This window comes from Monomorium pharaonis, chromosome 5 (assembly GCF_013373865.1).
Source record: "Monomorium pharaonis isolate MP-MQ-018 chromosome 5, ASM1337386v2, whole genome shotgun sequence".
NCBI lineage: Eukaryota > Metazoa > Arthropoda > Insecta > Hymenoptera > Formicidae > Monomorium > Monomorium pharaonis.
The window spans coordinates 16,906,893-16,931,564 of NC_050471.1; the positions used below are offsets into that span (position 1 = coordinate 16,906,893).

The following is a 24,672-nucleotide window of genomic DNA, read 5'->3' on the forward strand; positions in this document are numbered from 1 at the left end:
AATGAGAAATTTTGAAGCAAGTTTCTTAATTCATTGATTGATTTTTGTCTTATGTGTAAATGTTTAAAGTTATATTTGTAGATTCAGCAAAGTATATATTCTTAATTTAATATAAATGTAAATTTTTATAAACATTTAAAAAATTGAGAAATTTTGAAGCTAATTGTTTAATTCATTGATTGATTATTTGTATTATGTGTAAATGTTTTTTTTTACACAATAAAGTTGTATTTGTGCGTATTATGTAATGCAATTTAATAATCAATGATTAAAATATTTGCTTTAATTAATCTATGTTGCATTATAAGTTAAATTTGATGAAAAATATTTTATCTTGGATTTATTTAATACATAAATAAATGTGATATGTATGTATTTAGGTTGAATCAAAAGTGTGATTTTTTGCTTTTTGAAAGAAGCTCACACATATATATTACCTAGGTTGAATTTCATAAAAAGTATTATCTTGAATTTATTTGAAACATAAGTAAATGTGATTTTTTCCATCCAAAGGTATATATTATTTAAGTTGAATTTGATCAAAAGTTTTATCTTGAATTTGTGATTTTTTTCCTTGAAATAAAATATCACTTACAAGGGAACCCCGCGAACCCGAAAATTCTGATTTTAATGAAACTTGGCATAAATATAGAGGCGGTAAATACATGAATTTAGAAATTTTTAGTTGGTGCTTATAAACAGTTTAAAGGGTTGAAACCACCCTTCAAAAATTGAGTTTTTGCCTTTTCTGGATATATCTCGTAAACTAACAAACAAAATATTAAAAAATGTTTTATACAAAAGTTTTACAGCATTAATATATTTAACTATGCTATTTATTTTATGAAAAAAAATTTTTTTTTCAAAAATTTATTCTTTATATCTTTCCTATATTGAATATTTATTGCATTAAAATTTCAATTTCAGTGAAATTTGGCACAAATGTAGAGAGGGAGCAATACAAAAATTTAGAAAATTGTCTGTTTTTTGATACATCTCGTAAACTTAACAAAACATCAAAAAATGTTTTGTGCAAAAGTTGTACAGTATAAATACCTCTATTTAATTACGCTGTTTATTAAAAAATTTTTTTTTTAATGAAAACAATATTTTTAATTTAAAAAAATTTTCAATAAAATTGACTTTTATGTATCTAGCATTTATAAAGTAATTATAATATCTTATACTACCTATCAGCCTTTTTTCCCCATTTTTCCAATATTTCACGGTTTTTCTTTTCTTATAGTTACTATTTAAAATTTCGTTTTCTGGTTCACAATTATTCTCATTATCAGGTTCATAATTATCATTATCATTTTCTAGAAATTCTTCTTTATCTGTTACAAATTCTATGTCACTTAAATCCCAATTTTGAAATTCCAAAGCAGTATCGGTTTGTATTATATAACAAATGCTACATTATTTGCTATAATATCCTGTATTACTTCATATAATTGTATTTCTTTTCTATTTATAGGCGTTGGGGAAATATGTGTAATTTGAAATAAAATAACATATTAAGAACATTTGCAACATTTATGTGTAACATTATGTTTTATTTGATTAAAAATTTAAACAATTTAACAGAATAATCAAGTACACGTTAGACGTCATTTGATTCTAATGTGAAAATAACGCGTAACATCATTAATAATGATACAAAACTTTTATTAATAGGTGATTTCTATTTTGTATATGATGCCGTGACATGACGAATGTAAAACATGAATGTGAAATATGTGACATAAACAGAATGAACACAGTGTGAAAACAACATGATTACTCTAATATTGCGCAACAGTCACATAAAAAATAATGCATACAGGAATGCAGTTAATATAAATATATAGTATTATAACATTGATAATATATTACACATTGATGATATAAATAATACGGAGTGTACGATAATATAATAACTTTATAAATGCATACTTTATAAATAGATACATAAGAGTTAACTTTATTTAATTTTTTTTAATAAAAAATGTTTTTAATTAATTTTTTTTTCGAAAAATGAACAGCGTAGTTAAACAGAGATATTTATACTGAAATACTTTTGTATAAAACATTTTTTAATGTTTTGTTTAGTTTACGAGATATATCAAGAAAAGGCAAAAATCTCTCAACCTTTGAAGGATGGTTTTAACCCTTTAAACCGTTTTTAAGCACCAATTCAAATTTTCTAAATTTGTGTATTGCCCCTCTCTACATTTGTGCGGAATTTCACTGAAATTGAAATTTTGATGCAATAAATATTTAACATAGGAAAGGTATAAAGTAAATTGTTGAAAAAAATTTTTTTTTCAAAAAATGAACAGCATAGCTAAATAGAAATATTTATGCTGTAAAACTTTTGTATAAAACATTTTTTAATATTTTGTTTAGTTCACGAGATATATCGAGAAAAGGCAAAAACTCTCAATTTTTGAAGGGTGGTTTCAACCCTTTAAACCGTTTATAAGCACCAACTGAAAATTTCTAAATTCATATATTTACTCCCTTCATATTTATGCCAAATTTCATTAAAATCAGAATTTTCGAGTTCGCGAGGTTCCCTTATTAGTCTATACATCAAATAACATTTTAGTGACCAAACATAATTATCCTTTTAAAAACAGGTAAAAAGGTGTGGGCTTCTTTAAGGAAAGACAAATTCAAGATAATTGTTTTGATCAAATTCAACTTAGGCCTGGCTCCAAAACATGCTCTAAAGGAAAATTTTATTTAAAAATTTATAATATTATAACCGTTATATAAACTTTAGCTTTTTAGTAAAATTTTTCTCAAAGAGAAAGTTTTAGAGTGTAACCTTAAGTGGTCTAGAAACCTAAGTAGTTTATAAAAAAATACAAAATGCGTGATATCCAAACAAAATTACCTTTTTAAAAAGAGTAAAAAAAAGCGCCAAGTGTGTGGTTTTACTTTAACGAAAAATTTATAAAATTCAAGATAAAATTTATTAATTACTTTTGATCAACTTCAACCTAAGTGATATATGGAATAGAAAAAAATAAATTACTTTTGTATCGAATAAGACATTTTTCATTAAATCAATCTAAGTGATATATACATCAAATTTAATCTAAATGGTCTATAAACACTACAAAATGTGTGATATCCCAACAAATTTACCTTTTCAAAAAAGGTAAAAAAAGGCGCTAAGTGCTTGGTTTTTCTTTTAAGCAAAAAAATTATTGGATGGTTCAACCTAAGTAATATAAGAAAAAAATCATAAATTCAAGATAAAACTTTTAATCAAATTTAACCTAAGTGGTATATACTTTTGGATAGTTCAACCTAAGTGTTATATACTAAGTGTGTCAAAAATTTAACTTAAGTAATATATAAAAAATTTACAAAATTCAAGATAAAACTTTTGATCAAATTCAACCTAAGTAATATATGGAATAGAAAAAAATAATTTACTTATGTATCAAATAAGATACTTTTTATTAAATTTAATCTAAGTGATAGATATATCAAATTCAATCTAAGTGGTCTATAAACACTACAAAATGCGTGATTTCTCAACAAAATTACCTTTTTAAAAAAGGTAAAAAAAGGCGACAAGTGTTCGGTTTTTTCTTTAAGCAAAAAAATTATTGGATGGTTCAACCTAAGTAATATAAGGAAAAAATTACAAATTCAAGATAAAACTTTTAATCAAATTCAACCTAAGTAGTATATACTTTTGGATGGTTCAATCTAAGTATTATATACTAAGTGTGTCAAATTCAACCTAAGTAATATATACTAAGTGTGTCAAATTTAACTTAAGTAATATACATTCCTGAAATGGTATAACTTTGATTATTAAAGTGACAATTATTTTAAATAAAAAATTATTGTATTTACACACACAAATTAATTTCTCTACAAAAATAATGATATGTAAATATTTTGCGCCAATTAAGAATAAACATTACAAAATGAGAGCATTAAGTTTTTTCTCTATAAAAATAATGATATGAAGAAATATATGCGCCAATCTATAAAAATAGATGTTTATTCTTTGGCTGGCACTCATAGTTTGATTTTTCATTAAGCTTGCATCAGACTAAAGATTGATATTGAGATTAAATTGAAATGTAACCAATTAGGAACAAAACCAATACTTTTAACTTTGCTTTGAATGATCAAATTCCAATTTAATCTCAATTTTAATTTTTAGTCTGATATGGCTTTAAGATTGTCTTAAATTTACCTTTAGATACAATTTTGTTAACTATAAAGGTAATTTAATAATAAATTTAAGAAAATCTTAAATACGAGATCGAACTATAAATAGCCTTTCATATTAAATTATTGCCTGCTGCGCGCCTGTAAAATACAATTGTCAGGAAGCATATTAGCAAATAAAGGACATAATGTTGAGCTGGCAAATAAATATTATAATACGACTAAATTACAAATATTACAAATAAATATTTTAATATGAATAAATATTTTAATATGAATAAATATTTTACTACAAAAACTTGGCGTCGCTAAACCGAATAATTTGTTTTAATACAAAATCGCTTTCTTACAAATTAATTTATTGTAGCTTTTTATTGTAACTTTTTATTGTAGCTTGGAAAAATGAAAAGTTCTTTGAGAATGCAGACGGTCGTATGTTCGCCATGAATTGCTGATTAGCGATAAATAGCCGTAATTTTTTAAAAGTAAGAAAATTTTTTAAATAAAATTTTTAAACGCATTTTCCTCGAAATCACTTTTTTGAAATTTGCAACCACGATATCTCAAAAACTACTAAACCGATTGCAATGAAATTTAGTATACTTTTAGATAAAATCTGTATCTAGTCGGTGAATATTACCGATTTGCAACAAAACATATTTAAACAATTAATTTTGCAATTAAAAGGCCAAAAAATGTGAAAAATTTCTATTTTGGGGATTTTGTTCCATCAAAACGTCAATTTTGGACTTAAATTTTTTTTATCACATTTACCGACTAACTGTTGGTCTACTTTTTAAGAATTTTTTTGGTTTGTGTTTCAAATAAAAATTGACTGCACCATGGTTGCAATTTGGGACTTAACTGAAAATAACGTCTGACGCTTCGGCGAATATGTTAATATATTTATATAATTAAACAAAATTTTTTTTGGTTTTTCTAATATGTGATAAAAATATGTTAAAATTTTAAAACGGTTGCATTATTAGTTTTTGAGAAAAAAATTCTCGAAAATAGTCTAAAAATTTCCGTTCTACATGTATATCTCTTCTTAAGAATATAACTCGGTGAATTTTTTCATCGAAATTTATGCATTTTAACGAAAAACCGAAAGACTTTTTTTATTACAAATTTTGTGAAGAGTATGGCTATATTTTTTTATCCTTAAATGTTAAATTTTTATGTTCGGTGTCCGCGATGTTGAATCTGCCATTTTGAATTTTTAAATTTTGACCTTGGATTCGGTTTTAGCATGATCAAAAACACAGATACTACAAGATCTACCCGACATAATTGCTAGAAAGAAATGTGCTCCTTAAAAGGTTAAATCAAATGTATTTATATACCATTGATAGTGACTTTAAAGTAAGTTGAAACGCGTGCGGTGTTATTTTTTATATGGCTGTTTTCCTAGGTACACAGACAACACAGTGTAACACTGTGTCCATTAGTGTGAGAAAGAACATATCAGTGTGTCTTACTCACACTAGTGGACACAGTGTTACACTGTGTCGTCTGTATACCTAACTGGAAAACAGCCTATGTTGTATGTTGCGTTTGTCATCTTTTATATGTTTAAAAAATTGTTTTGATATATCAAGTCAAATTAAAATTTGATATGTTGTATTAAACTTTGATTTTATTTGCGCTTAGATTTCTGCGCTGACTCACATTACCCATTTATTCATCAATTTGTTTTTTTAAATTTGGTGAGTTCAATATAATTAATTGTTATTTATTTTTATGATTTAGTGTAAAATTATCAAACAATGTGTCTACATTAAAGTAAATAAAAATTTTTTTCAGATACCATTATGGATACCTATATTGTTCGTAGCGTTATGCGCTTTTCTGGTTATTGTACCATGCTACGAAAGACCATACGAAGTTGGTATGGGCATTTTGATTACTGTGTCTGGCATACCTGCGTATTTCTTCGGTGTTGCTTGGAAAGGCAAACCACTGTGGTTCCAAAAGATTAACAGTTCGTAACTTCTATATATAAATGCAATTGACTAAATTTATTTAATATTTATACACAGTTCTTTTCTGCTTCTCTTATTTACTTATTAACCCTCTATCGTCGTATCTTGTCATCAAGGAAAAATTTTAAATCGATTTGATTGTCTTCATTTGATTCCAAAACATCTTATAAATGACGCTAAATTAGTCACTTTTTTCTTTTTCTTTTTTTTGACATCTTTTTTTATGATAAGAAATTGGTTTTCCAGTGATCAGTACTGCATGTACTTTAATTTTTAGTTTTTAAGTTTAAATTAAACTGAATAGATCTTGATTTTATAGATACACTCTTATAAAACAAATGGAAAGTGAACATTGCAAATAAGCAGCATTGATCACTAGAGGGATTAATTTTTTCAATTTTAAGTTTTTTTTTAGTTATATGGCGTACACAAAATGGAAATAATTTTATTATACATAACAACAAATAAAGATAAGATATTACATAACAGATATATAATCGGGAATGTACATGTGAGAAACATGTAAAAATGTTAGAAATTAGAAATTGAGAAAAAAGAATACTATCTTTTGTTTTTTAAAGATTCAGAATATTGTCCATTATAAATAAATTATTTAACTACCCAGTAAGCAAAAATCACTGCTGTAACGTTACTATAATGATGAAGACTGACGAATTTGTCGGCGCACAGTTTATATGAGCTGCGATTATTAAGGGGGCATATACGTTTGGAGTCATAAAAAAAGAAGGCATTTTTCATGAATTTTCTTTAGAGCCAAAGAGCAAATTATAAAAATGGGATTTTTTGCATAATAAAATACACCTTTTGTAAGTTTTTATACAAATTTTATTACAATAACTTTGTTGAAAATCCCTCCCTCTTATTATGTAATCAGCCATGCATAATTCTGCGGTGGCAATTCTTCCCTGTTCAATCGAAATACAAAAATCAAACGGCATCTCAAAGAAGAGTAAATTTCCTTGTTGTATCCGATTTTTTAAATACGAATTTTTTTATTTTTTTAACAAACAAGAATAGCATTTTTTGCAAAAAATTGGCACTCTAACTTTAAAGGTCCGCCATTTTGTTTAAAAGTCAAATTAAAAAAATCGGATACTACAATGTCAAGGAAAGAGCGACCGCAAAAATCGCCCGTTTCGTAGTCATCGAGTTTTAATACGATTTTGATGGTAAATGATTGTATATCATCAAACATTCATCCCCTAAAAATTTTGAATTGAGCATACCTTTTATTGCTGAGATATGAAGAGTTAAAGTTGATATTATTCACGAATAAAGGTTACGCCATTTTATCCGTTCAACATAAGATACTTTAACATTATTTCTAAAACTAAAAAATGTTTCTGATGAAAATTGTAAAAGTGGTAGGAGACTGATTCATCGTCACCTCAAATTGACTATCAAGTCAAAATTGTGAAGGTCATTTAGAGATCAACTTGCGAAATTCAATAAAATGTTTGTCAACTGATGTCGGATATCTGTCTCTGCGGTCTAATTACTTGTACCTTAGATAGATCTTTAAGGAATAATTTTCAAAGTCATGTAGAGGTCAAAGGGACATTTTCAGAAAAATTCGAGATGAGCGTTTCTTTGCCTCTCTGTCTGTCGGTGCTTGATTAGCGTGAGTTTCCTCGCCTCTCACGTCTCGGGATGCTTGATTAGCGTAAGTTCTCTTGCCTCTCACGATGAAGTCTTGACTTTTACTCACTTTCCATTTCATCTCTTTGCTTAGAGATCGTTATATAAATATTGTATATTTTTGGATTTGGTACTTTTAAGTCATGATATTGACCATGTCCGAGGTACCAAATTACAATCATTATATAACTGCAACAGCCTACTGTGTGTGAATCTCTCTCGCATGTGCAATAATATTCTAATATCGATTCTTGACCCCTTTTCTCCCTATCTATCAGGACGAAAATATAGTGAAACACGCACATGTTTGTCCTTGTCTTTTATATTATCTTTGTTTGATGCTTGACCTACGAAAGTAGAGAGTAGGGGCAATCTCTGTAAGTATGTTTCTTTGTATAAATATGCTGGACAGTCCCCGAGGGCACGTTTAATAAAAAAAAATCACTGAATAATACTTTTGTTAACAATTTTTCGTAGCTCAATAACAATTATGTAATCTGTAAAATATCTCGGTGAAAAAGCTACCACTACTAAAACTATTAGAAAAATCATAGTAAATACCGCAGCATTTCAGAAATTGGTAGTATCTATATTTGAAATATTGTTATAAGGTCATTGGATTTATAAAATATAAGGCACGATAAAACCGTGTTGACAAGATAACGTTAACGTTAATAAAATACTCTCGTATATGTATACGTGTACTCGTTCAGAGACCGCAGAAATAGTTCCGATATCAGTTAAAAAATATTTTCCTAAAAATCGCAAGTTGACCTCTAAATGACATTCACAATTCTGACTTAAACGTCGATTTGAGGTCATGATAAATTAGTCTTCTAACAGATAAACAAATCTTATCTGAAACATTTTTTTATATAAGAAATAACTTCGAGGTTTTTTGTGTTGAACGGATAAAATGGCATACTCTTCATTGGTGTATAGTGACCAATTTAACCCTTCATATCTCAGTAATAAAAGCTATGCTCAATCTAAAATTTTCAGAGGATTAAGATTCCATGATGTACAACTATTTACCGCCAAAATTGGCTCAAATTTCGGTGACTACGAAACGGACGATTTTAGGCCTGTTTTTGCGGTCGCTCTTTACTTTTCTCTAAGATATCGTTTGGTTTTTGTATTTCGGTTGAACAGGGAAGGAGAAATCATTATATGGAATTATGCATGGCTAACTACACGACAATAGAGGGGGGGGGGGGAATTTTTCAACAAAATTATTGTAATAAGTATGAGAACTACAAAAGGTATACTTTATTATGCAAAAAAGCCCCATTTTTAGAGTTTGCTTTTTGGCTCCGAAAAAAGTTTCTTGAAAAATTCCTTTTTTTGTGGCTTTAAACGTATATGCCCCCTTAAATTAGTATATTAAAAAAATATTATAATCAGCACCAAGATTTACCTGTGTGAAGTTAGGAAATGGAGACAATTGATTGTAGTCGACCAAACTGGCAAGTTTTATTATAAAACTACTACGTTTCGGTCCTCGGTTTGGACCCTTTTCAAGTAGGATACAGTTGATTCTGGTAATTACACTGTCGATGAAAAGTATGTGAAGTTAGCTCCCTAATTTTAAAAAATAAAAAATTTTCTTGGCAAACGTTCGCCCAAGAATGCTCCGTTGAAATTTTTTTTGCCCTCCTCTAATTTAAAAGTTATAGACAAATCAATTTTAGGGCGGTGAACCTCACACTGGCCCCCAATTTTTAAAAATTAAAATTTTGTTGGCAAACATTTGCCCATAGTTTGCCCATAAATACTTTGTTGAAATTTTTGTTTGCCCCTTCTAGTTTGAAAGTTATAAACAAATTACTTTTGGAGGGGCCAATTTTACACTTGACAAATCAAAATTTTTCTTTTGGCAAACATTTGCCCATCGTTTGCTTAGAAATGCCCTGTTAGAATTTTTGTTTGCTCCCTTTCTAGTTTAAAAGTTGTAAACAAATTAATTTTTAGGGATCAACTTTATATTTGAAAAATCAAAATTTTTCTTTTGCCAAACGTTTGCCCATCGTTTGCCCATAAACGCCCCATTGGAATTTTTGTTTGTTCTCTATTTTAAACGTTATGAACAAATTAATTTTGATTGAAATTAATTAATTAAAATTCTAATGGGGCATTCACAGGCAAATGTTGAGCAAACGTTTGCCAAAAATTTTTTATTTTTCAAGTGTGAAGTTAGTCCCCCCAAAATTTATTTGTTTATAACTTTTAAACTAGAGAGGGGCAAACAAAAATTCTAATTTAGGAGTATTTATGGGCAAACGTTTGCTAAAAGAAAATGTTTGGTTTTTCAAGTGTGAAGTTGTCCCCCTCCCCAAATTGATTTGTTTATGACTTTTAAAGTAGAGGGGAGCAAATAAAAATTTCAACGGGTTACTTATGGGCAAACGATGGACAAACATTTGTCAAAAGGAAATGTTTGGTTTTTCAAGTGTGAAGTTGGCTTCCCCAAATTAATTTGTTTATAACTTTTAAAGTAGAGGGAGGGGGCAAACAAAAATTTCAACAGGACAATCATTTTCAAACGATGGGAAAACGTTTGAAATAAAAAAATTTGTTTTTAAACATTGTTTTTAAAATTGCGGGGCTAGTGTGAAGTTGGTGCTCACAAAATTAATTTGTTTATATCTTTTAAACTAGAGAGGGGCAAACAAAAATTCCAATGGGGCATTTATGGGCAAACAATGGGCAAACGTTTGCCAAAAGAAAACTTGATTTTTTAAGTGTGAAGTTGGCCCCCCAAAATTAATTTGTTTATAACTTTTTAATTAGAGGGGAGCAAACAAACATTCCAACGGTGCATTTATGGGCAAACTATGGGCAAATGTTTAAAACAAAAGAATTTATGGTTTTTTAAATTTGGGGTCAGTTTGAAGTTAGCCTCCTCCCAAATTGACTTGTTTATAACTTTTAAACTAGAGGAAGGGGGCAAACAAAAATTCCAACGGGACATTCATGGGCAAACGATGGGCAAATTTGAAAAAAGAAAGTTTTTGATTTTTTAAAATTGGGGGAGGCCAGTGTAAAGTTAGCTCCTCCAAAATTGATTTATCTATAACTTTTAAACTTGAGAGGAGGCGCCCAAAAATTCAAACGAGCCATTTTTGGGCAAACAATAAGCGAACGTTTGCAAAAAAAAAATTTTGATTTTTAAAAATTCTGGGGCTAACTTTACACAGGCCCAAGATCTAGCTGTGACCATTTAGTCTTTCTCAGCTCTATTGATATGTTTAAACGTGCGGTCTAAGAATTTATTGTTACTATAACAATATTCACTAACATAGTAACATTTCCAAGTATGTAGTTTATAATACGTTGTATACAATATCGTTATGAACAAACTTTGGGTTCAATTTGGAAGTTTCGATAATGTTGAAATAACATTTGCAATGTCGTAAATAGTATTGCATTTATATTTTTTAACATGTCGAAAATGTTAAAAATAACATTATTATAAAGTAAAAAAAATTAAATTTACGTTGTTTCTTAACAAGATCGGTTAACACTATTAGTCACATCTAACATTGTTTAACTTCTGCGATTAGAAAAATGGCCGCCCATTTAACTGTTAACTACATCCACGTTGCTTGACTTCGAAGACCGTATGCAACCTAACATTTTGTAATGATCCATGAACACCTGATCAGAAAGGTGAAACGTATAGTTAAATATTTTTATAAATAAGTATAAATTTACAGTTTTTTACTTATTTTTACATATGCGAAATAACATGTGGAATAACTTATAAAATCATCTGTCTTCGCTGTTTTTTTTGATAAAATTGAACCTATATAATTATAAAATATTAATAGAAAATAGTAATTTGTGGTATTTCTTGAAAATTTCTGCAAGAAATAATATTTATATAAAACAATAAAAAATCCTACTTTGTATTCTCTGTAAATATTTTTATATATTTTATAGAAATTTTTTTTACTAGGATATTATTCATAACATTAAGGGGGCAAGTCATGTAACGCGCTGAAAACTGAGTGATTTTTTGGAATTTTGTTTGAGGAAATTATACAACCAATTCTTTTGAAATTTTCAGGGTATGTTATTGTAATATTGAACTACTAAAAAAATATTTTTTGACAGAAAAATAATATGTATTTTATAAATAATAATAATGTAAATCTAATGCGTCGACGTTGAAGTCACTTGTCGGCGTGCAATGTAGCGCTGCTTGTATTCATCTGAAACAAAAAAACCAAATAGATTTCTTTTTTGTACGGTTTGTGTTATCGATTGAACCTATTGTTAAAAAAAATAATGCAAAATTGTAAAAATGGCGACACATAGAAAAAAAAGTATTGATTTTTACGAAAAATTTTCGTGTTAATTATGCAATAAAAATAATTTATTTAAACAATACAATTACAAATAAAGGTTCAATTTATGAGGAAAGTATTTATCTAAATGTATGCACAAGGAGAACTCAATCGGATGAATAGTTTTTGAGTTATCTTGCACGCCAATTTTAAAAAAGTAGTTTGGAGAAAAACGCGTTTAAAGTTCGAGTAACAAAATCGTGAAAAAATCGTAATTTATTTTAACTTACCGCAGTTTTTTTGCTAATCTGCGATTCCAGGGCCATAGAGCAGATCTTCCTGTTTTTCGAACATTATTCTAACAGCCAGGTTAACATTTATTACAGAGGGATCGAAAGACTGAGTTTCCGACTCGTCTACATGAGTGCTCCGCCCAATTCGACCGTTCACTTTTCGACGAAAATAACATAGAAGGAACTCTCAAATCGGTTTTTACTATTTTTTTTTCATATTCTACGGAAAATTTCCTATAAATTTAAGCAAAAAAAAATTGCTAAAAAATTTTGATTTACATGACTTGCCCCCCTTAAGGAGGCTTGATACCTACATCCCTAGTCAGTAAAGAGTATTACATTTCATAAGGAATTAAGAACATTATTATAAGAATTAAAAACATTACTAAAATGTTTTTAATTCTTTATGAATTTGAACAAAAATAAAAAAATTAATTTAACTTTTATTTTAATGATAAGAATGTTGAATTTTTATTTATTTAATTATGAATTACAAATGCAATGTATAACATCAAAATGATCACTCGAGTAGATCACTTTAGACGCTGCGTCATGAGCATGCGTATCGGTTTTCTAAAGTATGGTTAAACGAAAATTCTTTCTGTCAAAGATAGCACAAAATATTTATAAAATATTTATAAGAAGGAAAAATATTTATGATAAATATTTTGTATATATTTTTATGTTCTAGTTTGCCATGTATAAAAACAATTATGATAAATATTTAAAATAAATATTTATACTATTATTCAAAGAATATAAAAAATATATTCTATATACTGTTGATAATAAATTTTGTATCATTTTTAAATGATTTATGAAAAATAATTATATAATCTTTAAAAAAAATTTTTTTTTTAATAAAGAGCGACCGCAAAAATCACACGTTTTGTAGACATCGAGTTTTGATACGATTTTGATGGTAAATGATTATATATCATTAAACATTCATCCCCTAAAAATTTCGAATTGAGCATACCTTTTATTGCTGAGATATGAGGAATTAAAGTTGATATTATTCACGAACTTAAAAGAGATACGTTTAGTCAAAAAAATCACATAACACTACTTTTGTTAACAATTTTTTGTAGCTCAATAACAATTATATAATTTGTAAAATATCTCGGTGAAAACGCTACCACTACTAAAATTATTAGAAAAATTATAGTAGCAGTATTTCAGAAATCGGTGGTACCATGGTGGACTCAACAAGGTGAGTCAGTGCGCATAATTTTATAAGCCAATGAAAGTGTTGGATCCAAGTTACGTCATAAGAGGCGGTAAATTTCAACGTTAATATTTTAAGTAATAACAAAGCAAAAAATATTTAAGAAGTTATTTATTAAAACTTGAATAATAAATTAAATTATTGTAATTTTGATGACTACAAATAAATGGAACAGAATATTTATTAATAAATTGTACAATTGTAACATGTTATAATATTTTGGAAAATTTTTGCGAGAAATGTATATCAATTTTTTATGCAAGTAAAACAGGTGCAGACCGTCATTTCAAAACGGTTTTTAATAATTAAAAAAAAAATATAAAAATTAAAAAAAATTGTATACTAGATTCGATCCTCGCATGAAAAAGTTTTGTTGAACCGTACTCAACTTTCTAGCGCGCACGGCTACTACGTTGCTTTGGAAACGGGTAACACAGAACTTTTATTTCACTTACGTTTGGGTGCGTGACGTCACGTGGATCCAGTCACGTGGATGCGCAGATCAAACTAAAAATTAGTCGGCAAACTGACTTACCTTGTTGATTCCACCATGGGTGGTACATATATTTTAAATATTGTTATAAAGTTATCGGATTTATAAAATATAAGGCAAGATGTAACCGTGTTGACATAAAATAACGTTAATAAAATACTCCCCTATATATACATGTACTCGTTCAGAGACTGCAGAGATAGGTATCCGACATCAGTTGAAAACACATTTTCCTGAAAATTGTAAGTTGACCTCTAAATGACATTCTGGCTTAAACGATTTGATTTGAGGTCACGATAAATTAGTCTTCTAACAGACAAACAAATCTTATCTGAAACATTTTTTTATATGAGAAATAACTTCGAGGTTTTTTGTGTTGAATGGATAAAATGGCATACCCTTCATTGGTGTATAGTAACCAATTTAACCCCTAATATCGCAGTAATAAAAGGTATGCTCAATCTGAAATTTTCAGAGGATTGATGTTTCATGATGTACAATTATTTACCGCCAAAATGGACTCAAACTTCGATGTCCACAAAACGGGCGATTTTAGGCCTGTTTTTGCGGTCGCTCTTTGTAAAATATTTATGAATATTTATGATAAATTTTCTATGCTATCTGGGAAATGTTCTACCATAATATCAGACAGACTCAAAGGAAAAAGAAAGGTCTTTGCCAAAGCAAAAGTGTTCAGATGGAAGATTGCTTGGAAGCAAGAGTAAAAAGAAGAAAAATTGAAGGTTATACGTAAAATTTGAATTATGCGCACACGATCTCCGCGATTCCACATCAAGCATAACTCATCTACTTGACATTTTAATGACAAATATCTTAAAAAAACGGTCCGCTATTAATATTATTCTTGTTATGAATGAAAAGATTATGATTCCATCTTTCTACTCTCAACATTTTGTTACTTTCGCAAATTTTCAGAGAAAAAACACTACTTTCGGTGAAAAATATTTCCTAAAAGAGCCATATTAATTAGCTCTGTAATTGATTGCATTTTTCACGAATATTTAATCGGCAATATGTCTGAAATTTCGTGTACATATCTATTTTAGCACCAACAACAATGTGTGTAAGTATTAGGACTATCTGAGATATTTTATAAACGTATTGAGCCTCCTTAAATCAATAACAAAGTTAGATAAACTTTGCAACACAAAACACATGACAAACGCATAATTAGTAAGTGGTATTCAATAGATAAAACAGATTCTTAGACCAAAGGCAAGAATTAATCATACTTAAAAAAAAGCGAAATAACATAATTATTTTGATCAATATATACGTATATAATATATATATATATATAATATATAAATATGTGCAAGCAAAATATAAAAATTTAATAATTTATATGATAATATAATTCGTGTTATAAGCACATGAAGAATATTTTAATTTATATCTATAAAATTATTTAGAAATATTTAGATGTTATTAAATAATATTTTAAGAATATTTATAAAATTATGTTTTAACGTTTAATAACATTTAAAACACATGTAACTTATGTTTTTAAAATATTAGGACAATAATATTATTAAGTAATATTTTAAATATATTTATTAAACGTTAAGATATATTTAGAAAATTTATCTAAAATTAATTTTTTAGATTTAGATTTATTTATTTACCCCTCCCTCTTGGGTTTGGGGGACTTCCTTTTTACATTGATCTCTTAACAGTTTGGTTTGGCCGACACATGTTTTCTTCTTTTCTCACACCTTTTACATTCGCTTTGTTCTCTTATGCTAACTTATATAGCTTATATAACTTATATCTAATTTATTGTTTTAACAAATCCTTAACTTCTTATTACGCTATATCACAGAATACTAAATACCCAATATGGGTCTCCTTTATAAATTATGACTCTAATTTTTAATAGCTAATATATGACACTCCCCCCATAGTATCGCCTCTCCTTTCTTCTTGTTCCACCCTTTTGCCTCTTCTTTTTATTTTATTTGTCGTTTTTTATTTCTTCCTCCTGTTTCCCTCTCCTTGTTTCTCTCTTCCTCCCTCCTTCCGTCCTCTTCCCTTATTCTTTTTATTTCCTTTATTCTTAGGTAGCTTCCTAGTTGTTCTCCGTCGTATCCCTCCATTTTCTCCTCTCCTCTCGTCGTCCATTTGCATTCTTTGATCACGTGCTCCACCGTCTCCATTCCTTCCTTACACATCTTACATTTCCTTTTTTCCTTTTCTTCCCAAAATTTACTTGCTCTGAATTCGTTTCCACATCTAAATCTTGCGATTTTCTTTATTCTCTTTTTTTTCCCTCCTTCCTCCAAGTATTTAGGTATCTTGTCCGTCCTCCACTTGTCGTATTCTTTGAAGTATCTTGATCTCTTGATCTATGTATTCTCTCTTCCTTTTCCTTTTCCTCCAACTCTGTCTTCCATTTCTCTATCACCTCTTCTCCTTTATCTTCCTTTGCCTCTCCTTCCCATCCTTCTATTCCTCCTCTTTCTAGCGCTGCTCTCCTTGCTTTTCCCCAGTTTGTCTGCTCCCAGTCTTCTCTTCCAATTTCTCTCTTACATTCTCTCTTTATTGTACCTGGTTCCGCCTTCTTCATTTTTTCTTCATGTTTCATTGCTCTCATTCCAGTTTCCGTTCTTATCTTGTTAATCTTCATCTCTTCTCTTACAATATATGCCAGTGTGCATCTGTCTACTATTATCCACTTTAAATACTTCTCTTGCAATTTTTCTATTTCTTTCCATTTATTCCAGCCCCATGCTTCTACTCCGTACAGTACTATGCTTTTAACCATTACGTTGAACATCATCATTCTCCTAATATTCCCTCCAAACTTTCTCTCTCCTATGCTCCATCCACTTGTGCCATCGCCGCCATTTCTCTACGTATTACCTCCTTTATGTGTTGTCCGTTCTTCTTGTTACTCTGAAAGGTATATCCTAGATATTTGTAAGTTCTCATCTCTTCGATTTCCTTACCTTCCCATCTCCACACATTTTTTTCTTTTCTTCCTCCTTTCTCAAATACTAACATTTTTTATTTTTCCACGTTCAGTTCCATGTCTTTCCTACTAAAATATATTTCTATCCTTTTTAGTATTGTGTGCATTTCTTCTCTTGATTCTGCTATTATCGCCATGTCGTCCGCATATGCCAGCGAGAACCATCTCCCTCTTCTTATCGTTGTGCCTCCCATTTGTCCTCTTCTCAGAAAATCTAAGTCCGCCGTAAACAGTATAAAGAGTAGTGGGCTTAATGGACACCCCTGTCGAACTTCTTTTCCTGTCCAAAATTTCTTCGTATGTCTCTCTTCCACTCTCACCGAGCTCCTTGTCTCCTCGTAGATTTCCTTCACTCTCTCTACAAGGCTTTTCCTCACTCCTCTCTTCGTCATTGCGTCCCAGAGTTTCCTCCTATTCACTCTGTCAAAAGCTGCTCTCAGGTCTGCGAAAAACACGTACAATTTTCCTCTCTTTATTCTTAGTCTTTTCTCCGCTGCACATTTTAACGCAACTATATTATCTATGCAGCTCCTTCCTCTCCTGAAACCCGCCTGCGTCTCCGGTAGCATTTTCATCCTTTCTGCTCCTGCTCTTATGCTTTGTTCCAGGATCATGGCATAGATTTTGTACCCTGTATTCATCAGCGTTACTCCCCTATAGTTCGCCACTTTTTCCTTGTCTCCCTTTTTATAAATCGGGCTAATCACTCCTTTCTTCCACCTCTCTGGCCATCTATCACCTTTCCAGATTCTGTTCATTATTTCTCTTAACCTTTCTTTCACCTTCTCCTCTGCGTGTATCCATACCTCATTTTTTAATCCATCTTCCCCTGGTGCTTTCTTCTTTTTTAATCTTTCTATGACTCTCCACTTCTTCTCTGCTTATCTCTTCCTCTTTCTCTTCTCCGTTCTCTTCATTTTCCTTTCCTTCCTTTCCTCTTGTTTTATCAGCCTGTTTTCCTCTCTCCATTCTTCTTTATCGTTCAAAAGCATTCTGAAATACCTTTCCCATTCTTCTGTCTTATTTTGTTATTTCCTTCTTTTCTCCTTTTTCTTTCTTTGTTAATGTATTTCCACACTTCGTTCTCGTTCTTTAATTCTTGTATCTCCTTACACTCTCTGTCCTCCTTCTCCTTCTTTTTGGTTCTGCACAGATCTTTAAACTCGTTTTTCTCTTTTCTTAGATCTTCTCAGCTCATTCTTCCTCTTTTGAATTTTTTTGTTGCTTCTCTTACTTTTATTTTTCCTTCTCTGCATTCTCTGTCCCACCACATGCTTTCTCCTATTCCTCTCTTCCTCCTCTTGATTCGCTTTCTTTCTATTATTCCGTTTATCTTGGCAATCAGGTTCTCTATTTGCTCGTTCACCTTTTCTCCGTTCCATTCCAGTTCCTTCTGCTTGTTCTTGTAGCTCTCTATTCCTTTGTCCGACCGAGTCTTCCACCGTTATCCATTTCTTCACCTTTTCCTCCTTCTCCTCTCCCTTGTTCACTCCTATTCTTACTTCTAATGGCTGATGGTCTGATTCGCCTCTGTCTCCTACTTTTATTTTCTCTATTTCTTCCCATGTTTGTGCATTCGTACATACATAGTCCACCACTGAACTACCTTTCCCTATGTATGTCCACTCCCCTTCTTCGTCTCCTTCGCAGTTCCCGTTCAAAATCCCCCATCCTCTGACATTCATCAGCTCCAGCATTTCCTCTTCTGGTTTATTTATTTTATCATCTTTCAATCTTCTCTTCTCTTTTTGTCCTTTATCCCATATCAGCTCTCCTTTTCTTCCGGTCCTTGCGTTGAAATCTTCTCCTATGATGAGTTTTCCTTCTTCCTTCCGTACTTCTTTGTCAATTTCTTTCAGTATCCTTCTTCCTCCATCTCTGTTGTACACTGTCAGTAGTTTCCATCCTTCTTCTTCCAACGTGACTTTTACTAGTCCTTGATCTATATCTTTCCATTCCCTCCACTCTATCCCTTCTCTTACTCCTACCAGAATCCCTCCACTCGCTCTTCCTTTTTCTTTTACTTTCTTCGCCATTTGACTTCTCCAGTTATAATTGCTTGATAGTCTTCCTTCTACTTTTTTCCAGTCCTTTTCTGTGATCCATGTCTCCACAAGCATTATCACTTCAAACCTTTTCACATATTACCAGAAATCCTCATCTTTGTTTTTTAATCCTGCTATATTCCAATAAATCATCCTTACTCTCTCTTTCCCTTCCTTCCATTGTGCTTTATTTTGCTTTTTCCCACTCCATTCCTGTTTTGCGAAAGCTCCTCTCTTCCATCTCTTTTTCCTCGTTCCATATGTATTCTTTCCCTTCTATAAAGCATTTTCCATATCCTATTTTTATCTTCTTCTCTTTGTCCTTTCCTCTTTTTATCTTTGCTCATTCTTTTATATTTTTTTGCCGTAAACTTTCCTTTCTTCTTAGGTCATCTTCTATGTACGTATCCGTTCCTCTCAACTTTCCTTTCTTTTCCATTATTCTTCTTTTTTCCTCGAATGACTCCATTTTGACTAATAATATTTTTTCTCTTCTCTTTCCTATATTAAATGCCTCTTTCATTACTCCCACGTTGCCTTCTCCTACTAATTCCGTGAAGATCCCTTCTGCTACTTGCTTCGGTGTTCCTTCTCTATTCCTTATTCCTTTCACAATTATATTATTTTTTTTTTCTCTCTTATCTGCCTCTTTTCCTCTTTGTTCTAAGTCTGCCACACGTTTTTTAAGATCCATGTTTTCTGCCTCTAGTTTTTCCACCTTCTTTACACTCTCCTCCAGTAATTTCTTCAGTTCCGCTGCCGCGGTTTCCTGTCTCTGGCTTACTTCCTGTACTATTTCGTCTTTGAATCTTCTCATTATTTGTTCGAACTGTTCTTTATCCATCTCTTGCTTTTTGTCTTTTTCCGTCTTCTTATTATCTCCTCCTCTTTTATTCTCTTCTTTTATATTTATCTTCTTTTTCGTCGCTTTTCGTATATTCTCTTTCTTTCCCTCTTTACTCTCCCCTGTTTTGCTCTCCCTTCCTCTCTTTGACAGTCACGAAGTTATCGACACCGTGCTCCCACTACTGTTTTCTCTCTCTCTCACTAATCTTTACGCTTTGCTCGGTGCTCCTCTGCGTCTTCTGCTCCTCTCCAAGTTGTCCCCGCTACCCGCTCCCTCTGAGTCTCCTCCCTTCCTTTCTGTCTTCTCTTCTCTCCGTCCGCTGCTGCCCTGTTCGACGCTCCCCACACTCCAGCTCCTGACTCGCGCCTCTGCCGATTCCGTTGGTAATGCCTCTAGTTTCTCCCTCTCTATCCTCTCCCCTTCCATCCGCCTTCGTCTCTCTTTTGACTCCTGTCGTTCCTTGCACTCTCCTTTCCTCTTCCTTCTCCTTTTGAGGTTATGGTCTCACTTCTTCTATCCCTCCGCTATATAGTCCGCTTCCACCAGGTGGGAGCGAGCTATCACTTTTCCTAGCTCAATTTTACGACGCTCGTCGACCTGTAATCAGAGCCCCCGCAGGGATTTTGCCGCAGTATCCTCTATCACCAAAATTCCAACTCCACTGTACAAACACACGTCCACTCTCTACTCACCTCACACCGGAAGTCTAAAATTAATTTTTTAAGAACGTTGATTAATGTTCCTTGCTTACTGGGTAATCTGGCATATGTTTATTGAAATTGATGATATATAGCGTTTTGATCAGATAGTTTTGTTCTTGGAAGTATAATAAATATACCATCGACATATCTGTAATAGGTATGCACTTCAAATTCTAAGGATTGTAAATTGTTTTTAGGTCTTCTATAACAATATCGGGTAGTATGGTGTACATAGACAAAGATAAACTCATAGGACTAAACCTAATATACAACACAGGGAAAGTCACAGGAGGAAGAGAGAAATCGCAGAACCATTTTTTATTTAAAAAATTAATAATTTTATTAAAAAGAGCCATCGCAAAATTGCCCGTTTTGAGGCACTCGCATTTTGAATTGAATTTTATGCCAAATGATTAGTATTGATGAGACAATAATCCAGGGAAAATTTTTAGATGAGCATATGATTGGTTTCAGAAATATGAAAGGTTAAAGTAGTAGATTTTTCATTAGATATTATGTTACAATTGAATTTCTTTAAACTGATATTTATGACCAAACTTATTTCTTACTATTCCAATGTTTTTTGAGTTGCTGATTATGAATCTGTTGTCAAAATTCAAGAATTTAATATAGCTGATCCAATATGGCGGACATTGTTATTAAAAATACGTTTTTTTTTATTCAAAAAAATTTTGATGTTCTTTAGGCCGCTTATTATTTAATATTGTATTTTCAAAATTCGAAATAGTAGATTTAAAATGGCGGACATATATATTGGAAAACTGTTTAATTTTTGTGAAAGTTAGATTATGTCTTTCAGATTACTAATTATGAATTTAAAACTGAATGTATGAAATTATGGAATAAGTTCGAAAAATCCATACTCCAAAAAATTACAAATCCATCTCTAAATATTTGATTTTGGATTCTGTTTTACTAACAAAGGAAGTGTCACAAGTGTCCGACGCCAATTTGATCCTCCTTGAAATACATTGTCAAATATAAATCTAAGAGATACGTATTTTTTTATGTGCGGAATTTTATGAAATTTTTTAAAGGGTAAAACACCCCTTTGAAGAAAAATAATTTTTTTTTTGGACCGCATATTGTTGAAAGTATAAAAAAATAGAAAAAGAATTTGTTTAATAAAAGTTGTACGGTTTAAAGAGTACTTTAAAGTTATAAAGAAAAAAATTTTTTTAAATTTTTTTGTTTAAAACACCCCCACTTTTACTTTTTTAAAATTTTTTTGCCAAATTAAAGAATTTTTTTTTTAATTCAACTATGTACATATATTGAAGTTATGTTACAAAATATTTTCGAGAATTAATTATAAATGTTTCCGTATATATATAAGCTATTCGTACTCATATGCGCTTTGTATTATAATTTAAAAACAATTTAACAAATTGCACACACATTTTAATTGAAAACATGTAATTTATCACGTTCTTGATATAAGAGATACATGGCTTTTAGAAGTTTATTTCTTATATATTTATAATACGTAGTTATATATAAAATTATATATATGTAATTTTATATATATATATATATATATAAAATAAACTTTATTTAAGCCAACAAATGTTATAAAAGCATCGAAATTGTAAAAGCATCGAAATTTGGTAAAATGACATTAAATAAGTTTCTTATAAAATTCCAGATTTTTAAACATTGGTAATTGAAAAAAATATTAATTTGCATTGTTAGTGCGTGAATAACTACGCAAAGACGAAAATGAAAGAAGGTCCCGGCTTGCGGATAAGAGAAAGAAACACAGTCGCTTTGTAACTAAATAAATGTATTTAAGCCTTTTTTTAAATAGACGTGAATCGGTCTGGAACAGCAATCGATGAGAGTTGACAATATTTCCGACGATGATTCCGGTACTTGAATCCGATCTGTATTGCTCGAACAGATGGATCTCGATATGCACGGCGCGCTTTCCTGCTGTGGTTCGAAACGTCAGTGTCGCAGTCGCAAGCTAAAGTGTAGTACAAAGAAACGTAACAACTCCGCTATATTAAGTGTTTGGCGTAGTACTTGATGGAGAGCTTGTTGCTCTCGCAAGCGTTTGTTATTGAGGTTCACTTATCGCTCGATTGTGAGGTGTGTACGGCGCGTTCCTGGTTGTTGGTCGAGACGTTATCACAATTGTACGCTAAGTATTACAATGAGCCTTGAAGATATAGTTTAACAAGGTTGTGACGATATTTTATATAGAGAGCCCGTTGCTCTTTCATGATTTTGACGTTATGCTCTCTAGAGAGTTCGTTGCTCTCGCAAGCTTCCGTAAGAACGTAGGTTTTGTTATGAAATGTGAGGTAGCTCGATGCTCTTTTGAGAGGCCGTTTCTCTCTCACGCATCGACAGTTAGCGGTTGCTCAATGTTTTGTAGATCGATGCTCTCTTGAGAGATCGTTTCTCTCTCACGCATCGGCAATTAATGGTCGCTCTATCGGTCCGGTAGGAGAGCCGTTCTCAACTTACGGACGCTGGTGGGTTGAAATCCGCGAATGTAACCGTAAGCACGTTTAGAGATTTGTCACTCTGTAAGAGTAACCCGAATTTGTAAAAAAAAGGAGGGACTTCCCTCCCTGTGTCGCCGAACGTTAGGTACAGCTGTTCGATGCCGACGGTCCTTGACCCTGCACGGCTGGGAGATCTATTCCTTAGGTAACACAGCCCAACAAAATTTCTCTAATTTTATGTTGACTTACAAGTATAAGTCGATTCCGATAGGATTTTTTTCGCAGAATCTAAATATGCCTACAAAAATATTGAATTGGCTCTAGTTTTTGAACAACTGAAGGTCAAAAGGGTCAAAAAACTCGATTTTGTTAATTTTTGAGCGTCTATCAAAAAGGAAAAATAGGCAAAATCGAGTTTTTCGACCCTTTTGACTTTCAGTTGTTCAAAAATTAGCCAATTCAATATTTTTGTAGGCATATTTGGATTCTACAGAAAATTCTATCAAAATCGACTCATCCTAGTAAATCAACAAAATTTTGTTGGGCTGTGTAATTGCAGCAGGTAGTAGCCTCTTCTTCTGAATTGTGTGTCGTCTGGTCCTCGGGGTGGTAGAGGATGATGTAATGCTCGATGACGAATACACTTGCTAATTGCACAAGGATATAAGTCTACTTGAAACGTTATATATATCGCGTATCGTTTACAATTTCCACGGTGTACTGTATTCGCAACCGAAATTCGAAAGTAGCCGAACAGACTCTACTCACAACTTTGCTCTGTAGAAGTAGCCGTAAGACAATGTTCGCAACTGAACTCAAGAGAAGTATCCGAAAGACTGTCTGCACAAAGACTGACTATATTTTCGTAGTAACAGATTTTTCCCACTCTATTCTCTTTGCGTCGCTTTTATTTCGGTAGATGATTAGTTAAGGAGATGTCCAGAGAGTTGACGTATTTCATGCAATTTCCAATAAACAGTAAGAAGGGCCGAGACAACTTAGGCGACTGAGATGTGGACCTTGATTAGGCGAAGGGGGAGGCCCCGAGTTGGTTGATAACAATGTCTTAAAATCGCAGCCGGTTACAATTATTCATGTCCGAACATGAAGGTCGAAAAGATAGAGATGTGTCGAAATTTCTTAAGTAAACAATGCGTGAGCTAACAAAGGCTTATTTGAAAGTGTCTGTCGCCAGGCCATTTGATATGGTCACAATTTCTCTTTTGTAATGAAACCGATTTTCTTAATATGCATAAACAATTACATAATAAAATTATATAATAAAATTAATCTTTGATACATAATCAATTATCATCCTTGTGAAATTTTATATTTAATTCAACAATCTAATAATCATAAAATAGTTATTAAATTAATTTATATACATTAATTTTCTTACAGATAATTTTAAAATTTAGTTAGAAGAAGCTTATTTTCCAAACATTGGTTCTAATAGCGTTCTTCTTATCGATTCACGCACCGGA

The 24,672-nt window shown here is 31.2% G+C and overlaps 1 protein-coding gene across 6 annotated transcripts in view; it reads left to right on the top strand.

Annotated features, from left to right (window-relative positions):
• Positions 1 to 24,672, top strand: part of LOC105839818 (Y+L amino acid transporter 2) — a 64,320-nt gene that overhangs the window by 33,991 nt on the left and 5,657 nt on the right. For 5 of the 6 annotated variants that reach the window (XM_036287784.1, XM_036287786.1, XM_036287781.1 and 2 more), the window contains one exon: positions 5,989 to 6,166. In XM_036287784.1, the coding sequence (XP_036143677.1) occupies positions 5,989 to 6,166 (178 nt within the window). Of the gene's footprint in view, positions 1 to 5,988; positions 6,167 to 20,911; positions 21,579 to 24,672 lie in introns of those variants that run through there. The other variant, XM_036287785.1, reaches the window with a different exon arrangement.